Source organism: Camarhynchus parvulus, chromosome 15, assembly GCF_901933205.1.
Source record: "Camarhynchus parvulus chromosome 15, STF_HiC, whole genome shotgun sequence".
Lineage (NCBI taxonomy): Eukaryota > Metazoa > Chordata > Aves > Passeriformes > Thraupidae > Camarhynchus > Camarhynchus parvulus.
The window spans coordinates 228,973-252,526 of record NC_044585.1 but is presented as its reverse complement, the minus strand read 5'-3'; the positions used below and the strand labels follow the sequence as shown (position 1 = coordinate 252,526).

General features: G+C 50.8%; 1 protein-coding gene across 1 annotated transcript in view; it reads right to left on the bottom strand.

Moving 5' to 3' along the window:
• Positions 1-2,921: 2,921 nt before the first annotated feature.
• The window catches only part of AIFM3 (apoptosis inducing factor mitochondria associated 3), a 55,285-nt gene continuing 34,652 nt past the window's right edge, over positions 2,922-23,554 (bottom strand). The window contains exons 7-20 of the mRNA XM_030959196.1: positions 22,650-22,746; positions 20,251-20,363; positions 17,343-17,429; positions 16,638-16,729; positions 14,793-14,923; positions 13,588-13,703; positions 13,186-13,257; positions 12,188-12,251; positions 11,179-11,255; positions 10,218-10,335; positions 9,236-9,334; positions 8,555-8,630; positions 4,778-4,882; positions 2,922-3,078 (exon numbers count right to left, since the gene is read on the bottom strand). Of these exons, the coding sequence (XP_030815056.1) occupies positions 3,039-3,078; positions 4,778-4,882; positions 8,555-8,630; positions 9,236-9,334; positions 10,218-10,335; positions 11,179-11,255; positions 12,188-12,251; positions 13,186-13,257; positions 13,588-13,703; positions 14,793-14,923; positions 16,638-16,729; positions 17,343-17,429; positions 20,251-20,363; positions 22,650-22,746 (1,287 nt within the window). The 3' untranslated portion in view covers positions 2,922-3,038. The remainder of the gene's footprint in view (positions 3,079-4,777; positions 4,883-8,554; positions 8,631-9,235; positions 9,335-10,217; positions 10,336-11,178; positions 11,256-12,187; positions 12,252-13,185; positions 13,258-13,587; positions 13,704-14,792; positions 14,924-16,637; positions 16,730-17,342; positions 17,430-20,250; positions 20,364-22,649; positions 22,747-23,554) is intronic.

Sequence of the window (23,554 nt, the reverse complement as noted above, 5' to 3'; positions counted from 1 at the left end):
CAGTGGGAGCCATTCCCTGTGTCCTGTCCCTCCATCCCTTGTCCCCAGTCCCTCTCCAGCTCTCCTGGAGCCCCTTTAGGCCCTGGCAGGGGCTCTGAGCTCTCCCTGGAGCCTTCTCCTCTCCAGGTGAGCACCCCCAGCTCTCCTGGCTGGGCTCCAGCCTTCAGAGGATCTCCGTGGCCTCCTCTGAACTTGTTCCAGCAGCTCAAGGTTCTTCCTGTGCTGGGACCGTAGAGCTGGATGCAGTTCTCCAGATGGGGTCTCACCTGCATGGGGCAGAGGCAAAGCCCTAGCTGTCCCCCAAGTCCTGCCAGCACACACGTGAGACATGGGCAGGGTGGCAGGCACGGCCCCAGAATGTGAGGAGCAGAAGCTGGTGGAGAGCTCAGGATCTGGGGGCATCAGGTCTGCATGGGCAGGCAAGGTGAGCAACCAAGGTGATACCTGGGCAGTCTGGTGGAGGTAACTGACACGGGGCAGTGCAGCTGGGGGTCACTGCATGTGCCCCAGCTGGGCTCTCATTCCTCATGGGAACAGGTGGTTTATTAAGAAGAGATGGAAACTTTCTGTCCTGGCATTAGAGATTGCAAGACAGGCCTGGAAAGGTGGCAGAGAACACAACCCAGGCTTGCCCAGCTCCAGGACAGACTCACCACTGGGAAGCATTTGCCAAGGCACTGGATAAGGAGTCCCAGGTTCAACACCACCCCACACCTGTGCAGAGCAGCAATACCCATCTGAGCCAGCCCTGCCCATGACCTGACACATGTCCCAAGGAAAGCTACAGTGGTGACTGGGATTTCTTGAGTCATGGGTGATATTACCAGCCCTGGCTGAAACAACTCCTCCGTAAAAAGCAGGGAATGGGACTTGTTACCCCCACTGCAGCTGTAGGCTGGGACAGAAGGTCCTTCCTCAGCCCCTGAATGGTCTTCAGCCCTGTGAACATGGTGATGATGCCCATTTTATGCAGCTCATGCCCAATACTGGATGAGGCCCCATCAGACGCAAAGGAGGTCAAAAAGCATCTTCCTGAAAAACAAAGTACTCTGCCACTGTGTCCTTAGTGTAGCAGAGTTGTGCTGGGGGAGCTGCCAGTCTCATCCAGCATGGAGAATATGACAGAGAACTTGGGCAAGACACACAGCTGCAGGGAATGCCACCCTGTGGTGCCCCAGAGTCCCCTGGCACTCCAGCTGGGTCCTTTGGGGAGCTACCAAAGCTGAGTCCAACTATCCCACCAGCAGGCCACAGGATACAAAGCCAGATCTTTGCGGTTAGTGGGCAGAGCTGAGGCAGCACCTGGGCAGCTGCCGCCACCTGGGCAGTGCCCCCGGCCCTAGGCCACTCTGGAAGAGCCCTGCCTGGGGCACCAGGAACTGAGCAGCTCCAGCCACCCCTGCCCTCGGAGGAGGACCTGTGGACAGGAATACTGACATTTGTCTTTTGGAGCCTGAGATGAGACTTGCAAGTTCCCATTTCTTTGTGGATCCAGCAGACACACAATGGTCCCTGCTCATCACAGGATGTGTGCTGGAGTGTGCACATCCTGCTACCACCCCTCCTGGTCATTCCATCTGGAAAAAGCTCTGCAGTGAAACCAGGAGAGACCAGCCAGAGATGTGATAGACACTGGGGCATTTCTACCCAGCCAAGATCTGAAATACTGGAAATACAGGTGAGCTGGACACAGGTGGGAAGTTTCCAGAGAAGAGGTTCTTGAACAACCTGGCCAACATGCAGAGGTGACCCAAGGTCTTGGAAGAAATCAGAAATTACCCAGACCCCAAGAATAGTATTGCTTTAATTCACAGGGGTGAATCAAATTAAAAATATAAATCCTCTTGTTTGGGACGCAGGGTAAAACACTGACTGCTGGGGAAGGAGTTGCCCCCAGAACAAAGCACTGGAGTCTCTCCAAGGGGGACTCTCAACCCCCACTCTGCTGGGCTGATGGACTCTGGACTGTGGCTGACCAGGTCCACTCCTGAGCTGGAGACATGGCTCGTCTTCAGCATGGGGCCAGAAACAGGACGGCAGAGTACGAGCATGGTGGGCTATGCAGCTTTGTCACTACACTGGACAAGTGCCAGAGAATGGACAGCCAGAAATGCTCCCCCAGCTACTTTTCCTCAAATAACACCTCAGCAACAGCACTGATCCCATGATAGCATTAAGGAGAGATATCTCAAGGCTGGCTGGAAGGGTGGCCACCCATCCCAGGGCTGCAGCTGAGCCATCACAGCTCAGGTACCCCTGCAATGCACTCCGGCAACGGGACCAAGAGCTGCCAGTGCCCCAGCCCAAACCAAGCCCCAGGAGACAGGGAACGAATCCCAGCCCCTTGGCTGCTCCAGGACAGGAGATTCTGGGATGGGGACTGATGAGCTCCAGAGCCCTCAGCATGGACAGAGACCCACCTCTACTGGTGGGGCTGCACAGGACCAGCCTGGACAACACAAGCACCAGCTGCACAGAGATCACCCAGTGTAATCTCCTGGCCCGCCCAGATGCCCCCGGGGGTGGGTGGGCACAGGGAGAGCTGTGGCAAAAGCAGCAGCCATGCAGGAAAGGAGCAGATGTCAGGCTCTGAAGGGATGCGCGTTGGAGCTCTGCTGGGAGCAAAGAGAATTTGGAAAGGAGCATCATGCATGAAAGCACAGGAGCAACCAAAGGCACTCGTGCTGCTTATGGGAGTGAGGGACATGCATGGGGCACACCCGCCTGGGGACCCTCAGCCCTATGGCAGCATCCAGAGCCGTATGGCATCCATGCCCACTGCCAGTGCCAAGCCTCACGCGCTCTGTGGGCTGCTTTTCCAGCATTCCACAGCAATTGCAACAGCAGAACCCCATCCCCAGCCCAGCAGGCACAGGGGCAGAGGAGCTGTGTAAGATCCTCCTGGAAGATCTGAAGGCAGGTTCATCAAGGTCTCAAAGGGAAATGGCTGAGCCATGGGGTTCCCACCAGGCCACAGAGCTGCTGTCCCATCTCCCCACGGTGAGTGCAGCATCAGGAGAGCTCAGCCATCCGTGGCTTTAGGTGCCCTTCCCTGTTAGCCACGACATGTCTCCAGTTCTAAAAGAGAGAAAAACAACAGCGCTGTGAGGGGTTTCTCAACATGCACAGGCAAATGCTCGTGGTGTGCCGTGGTGCTAGTCCAGTACTTGGTGTCCATCCCAGCAATCAGCTGCCTCCTCTGCCCTCACACCTGTCACTAAACTGTCCAAAAAGTCACCTGCAGGTCCCCAATTCTGTGTAAAACTGAGTTCAAACATTTTATTTATTTATACTTAAAAGCTGCCCTTCAGCTGAAAATCCATGGAAAGCTGCCAAACCCCAGCCAAGCAAGGTCCCAGCCAACAGGATCTGTGCCAGATGTGGCTCCTGGCAGTCCCAGCCCTATCACCCAGCATTGCCCCACATGTGAGGGGGATGCAGAATAAGGACACCCGCCCCGTAACCAGCATCTCCACATGGGAATTAGAGATATGGCCCAGTCAGGGGGGCAGCTGTCCCTCCTGCCAGCCCCTCATGTCCAGCACACTCAGGACCCCAAACTGAACGTACTTGCCGTGACGGACAAACAGCCTAAAGTTGTGAAAGCAGCAGGAGACAAAGAGAGAAAAGACATTCAGGTTTAATCTGGCTTACTCCAGCCCCTGAGCCCCACCACAGTCCCAGCAGCTCCTCCCCACCCCCAGGATACCCACAAGATACCACCTCCCTCCCAGCCACAAAGTGGGACACCAGCAACCATCTCCCGATGTACCGGAGTGATAGCACAAGAAATTCTTCCCTTTGAGGGTGGTGAGACCATGGCACAGACTGCCCAGAGAATCTCTGGCTGCCCCATCCTTGGAAGTATCCAAGGCCAGGTTGGATGGGTCTTGGAGCAATCTGGGATAGTGGGAGGGAAGGGGGCAGGGGGTGGAATTGGATGGGCTTTAAGGTCCCTTCCAACCCAAAATATTCTGTCATTTTATGAACCCTGTCTCAGCTGAGGGGGCCCATGACATGCTCCCCATCCCAGGGATGCCCAGGGAGTCTGAGACACAAAGCTTCCTGGGGGTTGGGAGTGCTCCTCTCCCTGAACTTTTGAAAATATCTGTTTTTATTCCAGATGTGGAAACACCCCTGGAACAGGGACCCACATTTCCTCAGCAGCTCTGATTCCCACTCTAAAGGCCTCTTCCCAGCTGTTATCACCTCCCTGGAATTTGCCTTCCAGCACCCACCCTCAGCACAAAGCTATGCTCTTTCCTCTGCATGGTCTAAAAAACACAGCGAAGGGAGAAAAATGTCCTTTGCCTATGAGGTCTGCTCCTAGGAACTGGAGGCTGAGACACCACAGGCCAGCATACTGGCACCACCAGCTCTTTGGGCTGGGTTGTGCATAGGGGGTTATGCACAGGCTACACACCCAGTCCCTCTCTGCAGGTCTCCTTGACTGACTGGGTGCCCAGGTGCGCCCCACCATCCAGCATTGCTTCCTTGATGATATGCTAGCGCCCAAAGGCAGAGAGTATTCCCATCCCATCCTGTCTGCACAAGGTTTTGGGTCCTGGTGTTTAAGACAAACCCAATGTGTAGGGGATGCCAGACCTGGAGGCAGCTTGGAGGTCGCACAGGGGGGATGGAGGAAGCAGAACAGGAAGGGAGATGCCAGAGGGGTATGGAGATGGATCAGTGTGAAAGGCTCAGCTCTGCCCAGCACCCCATGGCCGTGCTTAGCCTCTGCCCTGGCACTGCCACTTCCCACTGCCTGTCTACTTACTCTACATCACGCTTCCGGATGGTCCTGCCAGCAGCCAGGACCTCGGCCACCTTGGACACGATTGGGTCGTAGTTCATGCTGGCCACAGCCACCACCTCGTCACTCCTAGGGCCGGGCAGAGCAGAGCAGTTAGGGCAGCCTGGATGGGCACAGTTCCATCACCCAAAACCCACCATGATGGAGAGAAGAGGGAGGCAAAGAGGAGCACCCACTCCAGAGCCAGGCCTGATCCCAAGGCATGAGCACCACAGGGACTGGAAAAAGGTGGCTGGAACAAGGATCAGGAGAGGGTATAGAGTGGCACAGCAGGCCCCACTGGTCCTACCAATGTTGACAATGATGTCATGAGCATCACTAGGGTGCCTGGGTGATGGAGACAGCTCTGCCACCCTGGCATCTGTGGGAAAACACCACCAAAGGTAGATCTGATGGTGGATAAAAACCTGGACAACATGAAGGATGCCCAGCTGTGATCCCTGCGCTGCTGCCCTGTGCTGAGGGAGTGGAGAGGCAGGTGGTCAGGATTTCCCTGTGGAACAGTCAGTTGGGATGCTCCACATCCCCTTCCTGATCCCTACCTCCGAACAGGCAGAGTGCCCTGCTCTGAGCTGCTCCACGGGCACTGGGACAGCTGGTGTGTCCAACCCCTGGGTCCCACAGCCCCAGCAAGGAAGTCCCCGTGTATATGGGATGTCCAGGTTGGCTGAGTGTTCCCCTAGCAGGATCCCAATGCAGCCTCAAAGGTTGAGAGGAAAACAAATGAAGGAGAAGGAAGAGGATGTAAAACTGCTGGAGGAGCTTTGGCTAAAGGTCACAGGCAAACGAGAAGGGCGGTTCTCGTTTGGAGTTTGCCAAGGTCAATCCAAGTGTAAACCTTCAAAGCCTGACCATAAAGAGAAAACTGAATGCACAATGTGAGATCAGGGAAGATGTGTGGTTAAGATTTTAAACTCTGGTGATATTGTTGAATAAACTGAAAAGTAGAAGCACCCACTAAACCAAGATCTGCTCTTAAATCAACTGCCAAAGAGCTCTGGGATCAACAGAGCAAAGAGCAGCTGGAGTGGGGAGGGATATATGCCTAATGCCCAGGACAAGGAGAGCAAAAGCCATGTTTCAGAGGACACTTCAGCCCTGTGCAGCCACGAAAGTTAAAGCTATCTCTCACATCTGTCTACAAAGCCATGGGGCAGCTCCATCACAGACTGTTTCAAAAAACTCCCATTCCTAAATAAGCTCATGGCAAATAAAGGAGAGCAGTTTCCTGAGCAGAGCCAGCTCCAAGCTGGGGAACACAAAGTGGTTGGAGAGACCTACCCATCAAAACCAGGGGGAGATGTGCTGTTACAAGCAATGAATAACCAAGGTGTGCAAGGGAACCAGAAGATGTACTACCACCAGCTGCCCACTGGCTCACCCTCAAACCCCAAAGGGGCCAGCCAGGAAGGTGAATGCAGCCCAAACATTTCTGTCAGCAGGACACAGGGTAGCTGCTCCTTTTGAAAAATATTTCATGGGGTGCTGGTGAGCTGGAGCACCCTCCATCAGCATCAGCTTTTGAACTCTTTGTCAGACAGATGGGGGAAGTCAGGAAGAATCCCTCTTTTTCAAAAGGTTTTCAAAGGTAACAAGAATTCCCATCCTGAACCTGGGATTTGGAGCAATCAGAAATCTTTGCGAAGACATAGAGAAGAGGGAAGCACAGTGAATGTGTCTACATGGTCTTCCCTTCTTCTGCAGTGTGCAACATAACAGAGGTGGGGAACCGTGAAGAAGACAACCACAGCAATTCCAGCAATTCCCTGGTCTCCAAGATCATAGGGGCAGGAGGACATCAGTCTGTTGTCAAGGCAGTGTGCCATGGGGACATCTGCAGAGTGCTGTCCCCTACACCTCTCATCACAGGGCCTTTTATTGGTCTCTACACAGCTCTGAGAAAAATGCTTTCCTCTTCAAACTCTGGGGCAGAAGCCTTATTGTGAAAGCCAATGCTGAGGACAGGCTGCAGGAGCAGGAACCACCAGTGGTTCCTGCAACAGCTAGAGGAGGACCAGGAGGAGAAGAGTTCAAACACAGGGTGGGCACAGCAGAAGGAAGCAGGAAGAAATGGTCAGCTTGGGACTGTCCTCAGTCCAAAAGCATTAGCACCAACTAGAAGAACCATCACCAAAAAAGAAGAGAGAAAGAAATGCTCCAGCGGCCTCTCACAGACAGAGAGCCAAGCAGTGGGGGGCACACTGGCTGACCCCCACCAGCCAGTGCTTCCCAGTACCTCCGGCTCTCAGCATGGAATGCCGTCCTGGTACCCACACGCCAGCTCCGGGAGACCCTCCTGGGTGGCAGAACAACACAGCCTCAGCAGGGACCTCCAGGTCTGCCCACCAAGCCCAGGTCCCCTGGCAGCCCCTGTCCCATGCAGCCACCCCACGGAGCGTGGGGCCCTGGCATGGAGCAGGGATTATGCACCTTGTTCAGGGTGTTCCCTTTGAACAGCCTCCTCAGATGTTTAATTAAAGCAACCTGATGTTTCCTTTCAAATTAGGGTTGGGATAAAGAGATAAAAGGCTCTCATGTGGAAAGGCTGCAGGAGGGAAACATCCCCACAGCAGCTCTCCCCAGCACAGGTGGTGCCTTGGCACGAACCCACCCCTTTAGGCAATTTTGACCAAGGTTGCAGCACACTCTGAGCTGTATCCAGTGTGCAAAGGTCCCTGGGTGCCAGTTGGAGCCCCATCCCTGCAGCAGGTGTTTACCCAAGGTGTGCAGGTACCAGGGAGAGGAGGGTGAGCATTGGGGATCCCCAGGGTGATGCAGTGAGCCCCATACCTCTTCAAGCCCAATGCACACATCCAACCACCAGGCTCCGTTCTGAGCGACATGGGCAAGTGGGCCACCCTCAGGGAGGGAGAAGGCATGGGGTACATTGGAGATGGGACAGAGGGACAGTGAGATGATGTCTGCAGAGCCAGAGCTGGCTCCTGTCCTGAGCTCCCTCCTGATCCCTGCCTGGATGCTGCTGCCAAGTCGTTTGACAGCTGAGCTGGGCAGCTCTTTGCTTCCCTGGTTTCCCTCCCCTATCCTTAATATCAGAAAGCACTTAGAGAAACCCCTCTGGTTCCAGCATGAGGATGTTCTGTGGCCACTGGTTTCAGACTGGGAGGGACAAAGGAAACAGAACAATAAACAGCAGCAAATATTTTTGGCATAAATTCATGGTGCACTGACTTTCCAGTCTAAACAGCCAGCATGGCTCCAGAACAGCTGAGGCAACACATCCCAGCTGCCAACACATCTCAAGAATGCGCTCCCAGGGAGGGTCCCAACCTGGGGAGGAGCTGGGTTTCACTACAAATATAACAAAGCTGCCAAGTTCCTTCAAACCTTCACAGCTTGTGATAGACAGAAGAGTTTTTTGAGCTCAATTTGTCAAACCAGAAGCAGAAACAGTGATGCTTGAGCACTCTGTCCAGCACTGGTCACAAATCATTAACATGGTGATTAGACGGGAAGGAAATATTTGATAGGAATTGCCAGTAGAAGCTGTCATCTGCTCACAGAGATTATGAAGGCAAAGGGCAGAGACACCAGGCCCAAACACCAGTTTAACTTGTTGTACAATCAGAACATCATTTCTCCAGGGCCTTGTATAAGTGTTCCACAAACTCATTGTGCAGAGGTGAACAAAACTGACTGACAGAAGCTCTGGCAGAACTATTTTCCAGCCTAGCAATCTCAGATGAATGCCTGTGTAGGAATATGGACAAGAAAAACACTTACTTGGTATAAAATGCCACAAACTTCAGTTCATCTAGATCTCCCTGAATGACAACATCATCGAATCCTTCCCCATGGCCTGGAAGGCAAAGAAGAAGCAAAATCAGCAGCAATTCCTCCAGATCCAGCTCTAAGACAGGGTGTTTCATTCCAGCACTACATCCTGCAGTGACCAAGAGACCAGAACCAGGAGATGCAGGTACCAAAAACCACAGAATCACAGCAGAGTTTTGGGTTGGAAGAGGCCTTGAAAAACACCTTGTTCCCACCCTCTACCATGAGCAGGGACATCTTCCACTACCCCAGGTTGCTCCAAGCTCTGTCCAACCTGGCCTTAAACACTTCCAGCACAGAGGGAAGTGTTTAAGGCCAGGTTGGACAGAGAAGCTGTGGGGCAGCCACAGCTTCTCTGAGCAACGTGTGCCAGGGCTTCATCACCCTCACAGGGAAGAATTACTTCCCAAAATCTAATTTAAGTGAATCCTCCATGCTGTTTAGAGAAGTGCACTTCATGGTAGATGGGTTTCAGAGGAGACACTGAACCTCTTCGGAAGCCAGGCAGGGAAGCAGCCCTGTGGCAGAGGTCGGTGGGGAGGGTTCACAGTGAAGGAGGTGACCCTGGCTTCTCTATCCCAGGACACCTCCAGCAGCACAAACTCTCAGCAGCCCCAGGGAGCCCCTTACCCGCGTATCGGATGCTCTTCCCGAACATGGCTGTCCACAGGTACGGGACAGTGCTGATCTCTGTGCCGTGGGCCAGCATGTTCAGCGCGGCGATGCGGCCTGCAAGAGAGCACAGAGATGGGGGAACTGCCACCCCAGGGCAAGCTCCATGCTCTGCACTCACGCCACAGCATCAACACCAGCAGTCACAGAGTACAGGGAAACAAAAAACTGCTGCTGAGAAAACCCACACAGCAACCAAGACAAAGCAAGAAGCACACAAGGATGGGCTCAGACTCCTTCCCATGGTGCATCTCCTACTTGTCACCTCCACTGCCATGAGCCATGTACCCATGAGACTCTTTCCCCCCAGCTTGTGCAATAGTGACAGGGTTGAGAGTGTGCTGAGCTCCTACCCAGATGGGGATGGGACAGACAAACCCTTGGAGGGCAGGGAGACCGTTGGGGTACGGTCCTTGCTGCAGAAACATATCTGGACATGGGAGAGGTGTCCAAAGGCTGAATTTGGAACGGAGGTTCCGAAACCTCTCAACCAACACGCAAAAAAGCTCTCTGTGAGACTGTGGCCATGAGGGCAGCCCATCACACCAGGGGTTCCAGGCTGACCAGAGGCGAGAAGTGTTGGAGCTCTGCTGAACGCTCCCAGGCCAGCCTGGCAGTGTGGAAAGCCCAGCTGGGAACCTGAGCCCAGTATGGCATTAGGATGTGAGCTCCTAAGTGTCCTGGGGCAAGGAATAGAGCAGGCTCCTGCAGCAGTGCCAGGGAGCAAAGGGAATATGGGAAAGCCTGTCCCTGGGCTCCTCTGTGCTGGTGATGAGGCATTGTTAGGCAAAGCTTGGCAAGAATGGCTTAAGATACACATGCTTCAAAATGTTCAATACAACTACCCAGTCTCTCTGTTGGCTGTTGTCTCATTCTTGCCCTGGAGGGTTTGGAAATTTCCTGAGAATCTGGAAAAGGCTCTTTTCTGCAAAGTACCTACCATGCATGTGGGCCATCTGCCAGTGGGGGACATTCACCTTCTTGTTATTCCTCAAGGCCAATGGAAATGTGACAGCATCTCCAGCAGCAAAGACCCCTGGGATGTTGGTCTGCATCATCTGCAGGGGGGAACAGAGGTGGCATTAGTGGGGTTTGCACCCTACAGAAACTCCACAGCTGGAGTGGTCCAGAGCTGCCACAGTCCCTCAGAACACAGGGAAAACCTCTGCTTGGCTGTGGGACCCCTATGGGAGATTTCACTCAGCCTTCTTCACTTTCAAATGAGAACACACATGCAGGGACCTACAGTACCCCTCAGCCAGTGGGTTATCCAATAAAAAGACACATGGACTGGTGTCCTGGAGCTCTCTCAGAAGTCTGGGGCTTGTTGGTGTTGGCTGACAGAGCACAGCTAATTGCAGGGATGAACACTGCATGGCACTGAGCCCCACGCTCCCGACATGCTCCTTTGCCCAAGGCACCAACACCCACCAGCTCCAACATTGCTCCTCCCATCACTGTCCCTGGTGGTGTGGAGAAAGGATGAGATCCTTTAGGATCCTTGAAAAGATGGATCTATCTCAATTTTTTCCCCTCTAAATATCCATACCACTCCAGGACAGCTCAGAGCCAGACCCAAGCCAAAGCACTGAGGTCTGGGGTTTGCACAGCCCCCCTTGCAGAGGGGGTTCCCAGGCACTCCTGGTGATGCTTCCAGAATTTAACCATCTCACAGAATATCCTGAGATGAAGGCAACCACAAGGGTCATTGAGTTCAATTCCTGGCCCTGCACAGGCCAACCCAAAGAATTAAAAAATTCCAATTCTGCCAATCTTGGCAGATAAAAAGCCATGAAAAGCCCCTGTGGCAGCAGTTTGGAGCCCCAGGGAAGCTCATAGATCAAAAGAGCTGACCCAGTTCCTCCTGCTCTCCCTCCCACAGGGGCTGCCCCTAGGCTCACCTTGTTGACCACAATGAAGCCCTTGGAGTCGATGTTGATGCCACTCTGCTTGAGGAAGCCTGTCGCTGGGACAGCACCTGGGGGGAAGCCAAAGGCTGCTGCTGCAGTGTCCAGTGTTCCACAGTCCTGGGGGCTGATCCTGAGGCCTTTCCTCCCGCCAGGACTGGGGGGCTGCCCCCAGGGACAGACAGCAGCTGCTCTGGGAGTGTGGAGCAGGGCCAGGTACCCTACAGAGCCCCTACTGCCTCTGGCCCCTCAGGATCCCTGTCCTGTCCAAGCCATCACTGTAACCTGCCCACCGCCCTTTTCTAGTGCTAAGAGATAATTTTCAATTTCATTCTCTTTTATAGATAGTTTGAAAAAAAATTTATTTAAAAGGCAACCTTTGAGCTTCCAGCCAGGGCTCTTCAGCCTCCCCCCAGTCTGTGCATTTCCTTCACCTTCCTTCTCCTTTTTTTATTTTTTTTTTTTACCTTCAACGTTTTCACAAATCAGAGTAGTCAATAAAAACAACAAAACCAGAATTAAATTAATTCTGTGATTCTTCCAGTCCACAGCATTTTGAAGAGGGAAGGAAAGGGAATTTCCCCCCCACCACCACCAAGTGTAAAGGAGAAATATATCATATTCTTTGGGATATTTTCTTTTATTTTAGAGTATAGGATACATTTTTGATTGCTGTCAGCAGAAATTTTAAAAAACACACATTAAAATTTCAGTTTGGGGAAGATTTAATAAAAAACAGTTTGAGAGGATGAAACTGCTTTAAATGGGTTTTTTTCTATTAAAAAATATATTACTTCTGAAATATATTTTCAGTTGCATTTTATTGTGGGGGCTCTAGAAACGCCTTTTTTAGATATGCAGACTCATGTGTGGTAGTCCAGCAGGGCTAGCAGACCACTGCCAGTACCCCTGGCCACCCAGCCCCAGTGATCTTCTGCTGCCACATCCCCTCCAACTTCTTCTCTGCCCTCCCTCCGTGGCTCTGCCCCCACACAGCCCTTACCAACACCCACGACACAGACGTCAGCACGCAGGACCTTCCCACTCTTCAGCACAACCTCCTTCAGCTGCAGGAGACACAAGGGGCAGGGGGGACATCAGAGTTATTTTAGGGACAAAACCCCTCTGTAGCAGCAGGAAGCCAAGCTGGCAGCTCACCTCGTTTGTGAAATGCAAATTGACCATAATTCCTTAGAAAAGCAGCAGGAGGTCAGTGGGATCAATGAAGTCACCCCACATACCACACTGGCATACATTTGCTCCTGGTGGCCAAATCCAGGAACATGAATTTCAGGAGATAGGAAAGAGGGGAGAGCAAAACCCCACTAGAGAAGGGAATGGCAGCTCTGGGGGATGCCACAGTGTTGGTGAGGATGGAACAGGGAAGCCTTATAAATATGATTGCCTGGTGAAAGATTTTGAGAATATAGAAAACACAGACGAGATTGAAATGAAGGCAACCTTTGGGATCTCCTAGCTAATGAACAACGGGAAAACAATAGTGTGGCCGAGTAGGTAATCCCCTTTTTGATGAAACAATACCCTCTCCAAGCAAGCAGGTCCAATGGTCAGAAGCAGACCCTGTCTGCTTGGCAGGAGGGGTCTAAAGAGTAGTTTTTAGGTTTTAAAGTGTAACACAGTTTGGTAATGTAATGGTTCTTATAGGCTGTGTGTAAATGCTATAGGATTTGTATCTTGTACTAGATTGGTTAGTGAGAATCAGAATATTCAACAGAGAAGATGATTTAATGTATTGTAACAGGAACTTCGGTCTCTTTTTCTTGCTCTTCTTCGCTCTCTCTTTGCTCTCTCTCTCAGCCCTGCTCTGAGCTGCGGCTCGCAGCTCCCAGCAGGGCTCTGCACCCACGCCCTTGCAATAAATTGCATGTCCACGACCTAGCCTCAGAGATCTCTGTCTCCGTCCATCCCGACCGTGCAGGGGACCCTCAGCCGCTCCTACACCACAGCAGTTCCCCCAGGGAGCCCCTGCCCACCACTTACCTTCCCCTCCTGCTCCCGCAGCTCTGACACCTCTGTCTGCATGTAGAACTTCACCCTGTTGTTCTCAAACATCTGGACGGGGGACAAGGGACAGAGCAGGGGACATCAGGGCCCTGAACCACCCTGGTCCTGATGTCCTGCTGCCCCCTACACTGCCTTGCCCACCTTGCAGGCTTGTCTCAACCTGCACTGCTAAGGAGGTCAGCATCCCCACATTCCCAACATGGCTCTAGAGGTGTTCCATAGCACATGGACCATGACAGGGAAAATACAGCCCATTCTCACTGACTGCTGCCATCACAGCTTTGTCAATAAAGGTGAAATAAATTAATTAGTGCAATAAGTGAAACAAGCAAAACCTGCTCTGTTACCAACCCCCACCAGATGGGAAAGCAAGGTCACCTTCATGACAGCACGGCCAACCCTCTCCCCAAAGAACTTCTTGAAGGGGACATGCTCCAGCTCCACCAGGGACACCGAGTGGGCCCTCTCTGCGAGGTAGGCAGCCACCTCCATCCCTGGGGAAGAGAAGCAGGTCCAAAGAGCCACGTTAGCCCAGCCAGCACTGCCCTATGTCTCTGGCTGCAGACGAGGAGCAGCCTCACCAACTCCAAATGGGGAGGCTGGAGCTGCACTCCTGGGAGAACTGGGGAGCCACCAGACCTGATCACACCAGGGGTCACACCAATTCAGGTGTTCTTAGATGTAGGTTTTAAAGACCAACGGGAGGAACTAGCCAGGAAATTCCAAAGTGCCCTGGGAAAAACATGGAACAAGGGACCTCAGCCAAGGGAAACCTTCCTCCTACTGCTGGGACAACCTCAGCTGTGGTCTGAAAACTGCTCTTGGGAGTAGCTGTTTTCTCCCATCAGAATGGTAGAATTTTGGTGCTGGGAATTGCATGGGAACCTCCACCAAGACATCTTCTGTCTGTGGGGGTTTTTTGGAAATGAATCTTTTTGATGACCTGCAGTTTGCAATTGGCCCCCCATACCGCATGCTTTTCTGTAGATCATATTGATTCAACCATGAAAACAAGCTTATCTTTTATAAAAGAAGAAAAACAAATCATTAATATCTTATAATAAATTCCCTGACTAATAATGATTTATGTTTAAGGCTTGCAGGACCCACTCTTATTTTGTTAGGACCCACAATAATTTTGTTGGAACCATGTCAAGCAAAAAGAAGAATCATCAAAGAAACAAGATTTTTCCTGTGCATTTTAAAATTCACCACACTACTAAAATGTAAAAAAGAAAAATCCCACAGGCTCCCATCCACCAACAAGCCTCTCCTGACTGAAGCCAACTCTAGACACATCAGATTTGGACCCACATGAGCAGCAGTATTTGTCTTGCCATGTACTTTTCAGACTGGGACAGCAATATCTATGCCCATGCCAGCTCAATCTCTTTGAAAAATCAATTTCTCTGGCATGGAAATGTCCTTACACACACCTAGGGGTGGAGGTTGGACTACCCCAGGTCCAATTTCATGGGAGTGTTACCTCTAACTGGGCAGTGACAAACTGGGTAAAGGACTTTACCCATCTGCAGGCAGAGGTGGAGAGCTGGGACAGGGCCACGGGCCAGGCAAGCACTCACCCAGGAAAGATGCTCCCACGATCACAACATTCTTGCTCGTGGCCAGCTTCACCACACGATTGGCATCTTCAGGCGTCCGGATGTTGAAAACGTTTTCCATCTCCTTACCTTTGCAGCTGAGAGTTTTGGGCCTGAAAAACACTGAGGGTGATACAGCTGCTTTTCTCAACTCTGTGTGGTTCTGTGCCCAGTCAGGACTGCAGACACTCCTCCCAGGGCTCCAAGAACATTCCCAAATTTCCCTTTTTCACTTTTCTCTGGGCTGGAGACATTACATGGAAAAACCCAGATGCTGGTGGCCAGTGGTGGAGCGGGCGATGCTGAGCAGCCACCCCAGACCCCATCATGGACTGGTGTACCCACAGATCCAGGGGAGCTCCTTGCTGGGGTAGTGCAGCCAGCGCAGGACAGGCATTGCTTTACAAGCCTATGCTCAATTACTGGCATGTCACAAAGTTTTTAGAAGCTTAATGGGACACAGAAAACTCATTCTGACCTCCAGCAGTACTTTGGAGCCAGATATTGAAAGTTTGATAAGGCTCTGCAGATGTAGGCTACACTCTCCATTCCCAAGGGCACACTGCTGATGCTGTAGCAGCTTAACTGTGCCCTCCCCAGGCACTTACTGTAGCCCATATATTTTTAAATATCTGGCCCCTGCATAACTGACTCAGATCTGGAAACAGGACAAAAGCACCTGAATAATTTAGGTACCCTAAAAAAAAACATTGTACCTGGAGCTTGTGCATGAGGATTTTGAAATTATTGCCAAAGGTTCAATCCTCTTTTGAACCTAATTGGGTGGCTGGTGCACATGGCATTTTGGCTGTGATCCTGTACACCCCAGCACCAGCTATTCACACCTTGTGGCACTGGCTATGACTGGTGGCATCTTGGTTTCCAATGTGAGTCCCTGCTTTGGCTGATCTACAGCATTCCTTCCCCAGATGATAAATTATGCAGGGGCTGTATTTCTCCTACTTCATTTTATGGCTTGATGTAAGGAACACAAGGAAGGAGAGCCAGGATGCCTCATTTTCAGCTTAAACTGCCAATTTTGACAAACCTCCAATCGAAAACAAACTGATCCACTACTTCCAGGGCACAAGTGACAACAGCAACCCAGAGTGATGCTCGGCATGCCAGCACGTCAATACCACCTTTCCCTATGGCTGGACCAGGTTCAGTCCTGAAAATTCCTATTCTGGGGCCAAGGCTCCCAAAGGGTCTGTTAGAATGGGGCAACAGCAACACCTAATTAAGGCTGCAATAGCAGCGTTAAACCTTAATTGCTGAAAAAGATCTTAAAGGTTGGCAGAAAATGAAAGATGGAAATTCAGAGGGATTAATTATCTGGTTGTCAGGGTTGAGTGTTATCAAGGAGTGAAAAAAAAAGCAATGTGACAAAAATGCCCTCTAAAAGAATTAGGATACTTCCACTTTGGAGCTTTTGTTAAAGAAAATATGTTCAAGGTCCTGTTACCAGCCCTGGAAGTATCCAAGGCCAGGTTAGATGGGGCTTGGGGCAACTTGGTCTAGTGGAAAGTGTTCCCTGTCCACAGCAGGGGTGGACCTGGATGAATTTTAAGATCTCTTCCAACACAAACCATCCTGTGATTCTGTGATTCTATAATACATGATGTAGATATATATGGAATATATAGATGATGATATATAGATGGAGCTACATACAGACTTCCAATATCTTTTGTGTTCCTTGACTTTTCCATACTCAAATTCAGTGTTTAAATTCACCTGCCACATTTCATCCCTTATCCCCAGGCTCCTCACATTCTCAGATAAAACAGTTTCTCTTGATCTTTGAGATGTTTGTCTGAAGCTTACGTGTTTCCCGTTGCTATCAGCAGCTTGTTGTACTCCATCTTAAACCCATCCTTGAACACAGCTATCTTGCTCTTGACATCCACAGCCGCCACCTAAAATCATTCCTAAATAATGTTAAGGAAGAAATCCCAGATTTTCACTGAGGTCCCAGCCCAATCAACTTGTCTGTCAGGTTTTAGTCCTCCATGTCAGTTTTAGTTAGTTAGTTGGTTGCTTTTAGTTAGTCTGTTAGTTTCAGCCCCGCCATGTCCACAGCTTGGCCAACCCACACCTTAAATATTCCTAGCTGCATTCTCACAAATCCTTGAAGGTCTCCCAACATAAATAAACTAATGGGGAGAAATATTTAAGCCATCATTGTCTGCACTGTTTGAAGGCTGATTATCCTTATCAGATGGCACCTGGCTCCCCAGATCCACATGAGGAATGGCAGGTAACACATGATGGTCACCACAGACAGCCACATCATGGTCACACCCAGAGTGCCCTTCCTCCCACAGAAGCATTGTGTTTTGAACACAGGAGCTGTGTTTTGAACAAGCACAGGCAACCTGCACTCCTGGGCAAAAAGAGGGGGGCTGGGGGAGACCCAGCATTCATACAGTTGCATCCAGTGAGTCAAGAACAGAGACAGTGGCCACATTCCCTAAATACAGCCTTTGCATACTAGCACTTTCCTTCAGGCACACACAGGACTCTCCTTACCTGCATTTCAGTCAGGACTTCAATGTCATAGGTGCAGAAGAACTCCTTGGGGCGTAGGGCGATCTGCTCAGGGTGGGAATCCATTGACTGCAAAAAAAGCCATTTTTCTGTCAGCTGCTGTGGATTGAACAGGTGAATAGAGAAATGGCTGCTACCAGCACAAGTCAGCTCTTGCTGCATGGGTTAAGGGAATGGTTCTACAGGGCTGGAATGAAAGCCTGTTCAAGTAGGAGTTGTCACAAGAGGCTGGCCTGGGCTCCGGTGACTTCTCTGCTGGTTTGGCGTGGGGCTGGTGCTGAGCAGCTAAGGCAAGATCACAGCAAGTGCTTCAGAGTGTCAGCAGACATAACTGCAACCCCTCTCAGTACGCACAGGTTCATAGGAGCAAGAGAAAAGACTTATTTTACAACACAGGTGGTGAGGTCCTGGAACAGGTTGCTGCCACATCCCTGAAAGTGCTGGACTAGAGCAAAACCTGGTCTAGTAAAAGGAGTAAAAACCACAGCAGGGGGAGTGGCATAGGATGACCTTTAGAAGTCCCTTCCAACTCAAACCATTCTATGAGTATTTGGAAAACAGCCAGTTACCAGGGCAAACGGAAGCTAGGAGAGCAATAGGAACAAGCAGCATTAACACACAAGGATTCACTTTCAAAAGCACCCAAGTTATGCTGCACAAGTTCCCATCCAACACTGAAGCAAGGCGGTGGGGCCCACATCTGCACATCTTCAGCTGCAAGATAAAGGTTCATGCTTTTACCAGCCTTCCCTGGTCATTGTAGTGAGATGTACATCTTTACACACAGGGTTGAGCCCAAGCTCATCTGTCCTCCTGACTCTGTGGACACAAGCTCAGACTCAGGCTGAGAACAAGCTGAGCATCAAGTGACCAAGGTGGGTGTGCAGGCTGCTCCCTGCTCGCATGTCCCTCCCTGCCTGCAGCATAGCAGGAACAGGCAGGGATGCCATGGTCAAGCCCTGCGATAGATCACACAGTGCCAGCAGCAGCATCTACTCATGCCACATAGGGATGGTGTTTGGGTTTGACCCAGGAGTGACAGCGGATGCAGGAATCAAGGGCTTTCCTATTCGCCCACGGAGATGGATGTGCAAGACCCTTCTCCCTGGAGGTGGCCTGGTCAGGGGCTGGAACAAGCCCAACAAGAACAAGCCCTCACTCTGACTTCAGACAACACTCTGCTCAGGAGAGACTGGCGTCACACGACTTGAGGCAGGGGCAGGGTCATACAGGTTTTACTGCAAATTCTTTGAATACTCCACATTTACAGAGAGAAACATCTGACCCCTCTGTGACAGTGTGCAGGAAGGGCAAAGCACAACAATACACAACCATCATGCCTTTTGCTGCTGCTTGGTGCTCTGGGGACAGTAACAGAGATGTGGCAACACACAGGTCATGGTCCAAAGGAGACAAAAGGAAACAGCTCAGCAGGACCTGGAGACAGACTGATAACAGGCATTCAGCAGGGCAGAGGAAGGGCACTGCTGCAGTTTCAGGCAGCAAGAGCTCTGCTGCTTACAGAGCTAGCAGTGGCACTCCTCCAGTAGCTTGTACAGGTGTAGTCCCACACACAATAGGATTAAGAAAAATTCCATTCTTCCTACCCTCTTCCCAAAAATTCTGCCTTCTCTTCCATGGGCTTTGTGTACCTTTCAAAAGCAATTACAGCCAGAGGTGTTCAGTGGAGGATTTAACAAACCATGTACAACATCTCTGCCGTGTGGAATGTTCTTACTATTTAACAGTGAGAAGAAGAGCCAGTCTAAGACTCATACATGGGGATGAGCGTTTGGAAGAGCTGTCTGGCTGTGAGAGGGACTCAGATTCTCCAAGCTGCTCAGCACAACCCCTGTGATGCTTGGATGCAGGTAGCAGGCAGCTGCTCTTCACCCCAGGCAGGACTCGCAGAAGAACAGAAATGGCCTGAATGCTCCCAAAAAATCATGTGCATGTTTGCCTGTCTTTGGAAATCCCTTTTTTTGGGTGCTGAAAGATGGTATGATTGTAGTAGGCCCCATGGGTAAGCATTCCTACCATGAGGATGAACACATAGTTCACCTTACGTTATCTTCAGGCTCCAAGGTCAAATGCTGCAGTCCAACTTGAGCTGCTGCCTGACATCAAAGAAGGCTCAGGAATCAGCAGCAAAAAAATCTGATTAAAGACCATCCTGTGTCTATAAACTGGAATGCAAAATGGGATGTGTGTCTAAAAAAGCAACCTTTGCACTTCCATCAAGTTATCAAGCTGTGATGACAGCTGAGAATTGTCGTAATTACAGCACAGAGCGTCCCTGGACAGCAAGAAACAGACACTAATAAAAACTCTGGTAGACAACACCATTTTTCCACATGCTCCATTTCATTGCCTTAAATATTTTTGATCCAGAAACACTTTAAGAAGGCCCATCCAGTTACAAGCTGGGTAAGAGAGCTACCATTTCATCCATGGAAGAATCATGGAATGGTTTGGGTTGCAAGGGACTAAAGGCTCATCTCATTTCAATTTGCAGGGATACCTCCCACTAGACCAGATTGCTCCAAGCCCCAATGTCCAACATGGCCTTGGACACTTCCAGAGATCCAGAGGCAGCCACAGTTGCCCTGGGCACCCTGTGCCAGGGCCTCATCACCCACACAAGGAAAAATACCTTTGTTTTTTTCTGCTGGAGTAATCTTAATTCAGTTTGAACAACCCATTTTTTGTGTTTCATATTTCATTCACAAAGAGGGAAGAAAATTCAAGGGAAACAGAGACAGGAAGATTAATGAAACAGAACCTTACTGCTGCAATGAATAATAGTGGGGAAAGGCCCTAGAGCAAATTTTAAAATTGGGGACCACATTTTAAAACTGGGGAACCGTGGCATACCCAGAGTGATACAAACCTTACTGAGCTTTGGTCTGTCATAGGGCAAGTGTCTGTCCATGGTGCACATCACAATCCGGTCAGAGAAACCCTCCTGGCGCAAGGTCTCTGCACAGACCAGCCCAGCTGCCCCTAAGGGAGAAGAAGACCAGTGACAGCCATGTGTATGTGGCCCTGGCAGGTCTGCGCTGCTAAACCCGCTGGGGCTGACTCCAAAACCACAACCTCCAGCAGCCCTGGCCTCACCTCACAGCCTCTCCTAACTCAAACAGCTCACACAGGAAGCCAGTTGGAGCAGATGCATGAGGCAGCAGAAGGGATGCTCTGTCTATGGACCATGACATTAATCCTCTTGTCTGTCCCTAAACTGTCACAAACACACAAAGAGCACACCTGAGGAGTGTGGCTAAAGCCTGCAAACTCTGACAAACTCCAGGCCATAAGCAGCCACTTAGAACCTTAGACTTCTCTAGTCAGAGAAGGGTCTGCACACCCTGCTCCTGGTGAATTTATGTCCAAGCATGGAGAGTAGGAAGTCCTCCCTCCTCCATGGCCAAGGTGTTGGTTGTGTGACTCACTGCAGACCATTTTCCATCTATTTCTTTAAGGGTTTTTTTGTTCACTTGTTTCAATCACAGAAAAAAACTCAATAAATCAAACAAAAAGTTGCCTTGGGAGCTCAGGTGAGAAGTCCGGAGTCTCTTCTCAGCCAAGGAAGCCTCACTCCATGATAAGTGTTTTTAGGCCCACAAATTCTGTAACACCACTGAGAGAAAATGGACCTAGACCATATGGTTTGGTCCATCAACAAGACACTCCCACTGATGGAGCTGGGGGACAGTGGAAGAAGGGACAGGCAGGTGGACATCCTGTGGATGATACCAGGAGCATCCTGAGCCAGAGCTGACACTGTGCTGATGTCAGGATGACCCTCACATGAGCAAGGGACTGCAGTCAATTGCTCTCAGCTCTGCTGGGCATGGCTGGACTGGCAGTCTTTCCCCAACACTTCCCCACAAATCCAGCTTTGAAATCTCCTTTGGTGTCCACCAGAATAGACTCTGGTCTTTAACAGACCTGTAAATTTATCTGGTAAAGCCTGAGAAAGTTTCCTCAGTAATGGCAGATGTTGTCTATGGAGTGACCTTGCTGAGGATTGTGCTAATTGTCCAGACCTGCTGCACACCAGGACATTCCAGCTGACCTCAGGGAGCAGTATGTCCCATCCTGGCATTCAGTCAACAATCAGCAAGGGCACAAAGAAGGGAAAAATGACACCCAGCAACATGGGAAAAGCCAGTCAAGCTGGTTTTCCCCTCTGCTCAGACTGTGAGATGCACCTTAGATGATCCCAATTTGATGATCCAATATCCAGCTTGGATCTGGTGACCTCAAGACTCAAGTAAGAACAACCCATGTGCCAGGAGCAGATGTTTCCTCCCAGACCCAGGAACAGAAGCTCCCATCCTCCTCCCACCCTCCATTTCACCTCAACATGGCCCAGCCTTGGCATCCAACCCATTTCAGAAACTTGGTAGAGACTCTTCACCTCATCCATCAGGCTTTCCACAAAAATGGCAACACACAAATGGAGCTGGGACAAAAGGGAAGGGGAAAGGGAAGGGGAAGGGGAAGGGGAAGGGGAAGGGGAAGGGGAAGGGAAGGGGAAGGGAAGGGGAAGGGGAAGGGAAGGGAAGGGGAAGGGAAGGGAAGGGAAGGGAAGGGGAAGGGAAGGGAAGGGAAGGGAAGGGAAGGGAAGGAGGGAAGGGAAGGAAGGAAGGAAGGGAAGGGAAGGGAAGGGAAGGGAAGGGAAGGGAAGGGAAGGAAGGGAAGGGAAGGAAGGAAGGAAGGGAAGGGAAGGGAAGGGAAGGGAAGGGAAGGGAAGGGAAGGGAAGGGAAGGGAAGGGAAGGGAGGGAAGGCTTGGCAGCTTTGCTGGTTTTGGCAATCTATTTTTGGGATCTGACATTTGCTGGCAAGGTGGAAGAACTTTTATCTTCAGAGAAGCATCTTGAGGTGAGAACTTTGGAGGTGCAATGGGATGAGATGGTGATGTGCAAGGTCCAAGAGAAAAAGGTGTATCAACACCACAGGGACCTGAAAAGACTTTACACTCATCATCTGTGGAAATCAGGGGTTGCTAATGTAACTGGGAAGGGAGTAGCAGGAAGAGGATTCAGGGTTCACTCCAAAGCATGGCAACAGGGAACTGTAAAGCTCCACAGACTGGACCACAGGGCACCTTTGGATCATTAGCATGTAGTACAAAAAAGTTCAGGATGACTTTCTGGTGTGACCCTTTGCACAGGGAGGAACACAAGAGGGGTGACGGGTAGAGGGTGCAGGGCACACAGACACCCCCTCCATGCATCCCTGCCTGGGAGGGGACATACAGTGACCCCAGCATGTGCCACCCTTACCTGCACCAATGATCAGCACATTGGTGCTGCTCAGGTTGTAGTTGCTCAAGGAGATGCACTTTGCCATCATCTTTGTCCTCCTCTGTGTCTGAAGAGCCTGTGTCACCACCAAAAAAAAAGAAGAAAAGCAATTATCTTTACTCAGTGTTACTCTGGGCAGGCAGGCAGGGATGGGGACAACTGTAGCAGTGTCATAAACCAGCTTGGATAGGAAAGGAACAACAACACTCTTGTACTGAACAAGGACTCCGAACCCCTGCTTGTCCAAATACCATTCCAACGTCCAGTGCACTGCCCCTTACAAGGTACAAAAGTAAAACAAATCCATCATCTTCGGCAAAGGCATGAGACTACTCAGAGCTGGGGTTGTGGTGGGGCAATAGAAAAAGCAGGTGTCCTTGTGCAATTCTGCACCAAAGGTGAGACAAAAATGAAGAAACTCTGTCAGGAATTTTATCTTGAACCTGAGCAGAGCTTGTGCACCTGATATCCAAAGCTGATGGACTTGTCCAATGCACCAGAGCATAGACCTGTCCAATGCACCAGAGACAGACCTGTGCCAATATAGCCCTGCTGCACAGACCCCCTGTTCCCAGGCATTAGAGGCCAAAATCTGTTCCTGATACAGCAAATAGGCTCAGTTTCCCCTCATCACATCCCCAAGCTGGAGCTGAAGTGCTGCCGTTCAGGTGACATCTCTGGATCTAACCCAAGTGCTCTAAGGGCCCACTGGGGCTCTGAGCCACTGGATTTGCACACGTGGACATACAACCATGCATCAAAAGAAGGCTTTTCACGGAAAGAAAGATGGCAGTGGCCTGAATGGGCTTCATTCTGCATTCCATCAGGGCAGGAGAGCCCTTTCCACCCCTGCATCAGGTTCCTCTCCAGCAGGAGCTAGGTGT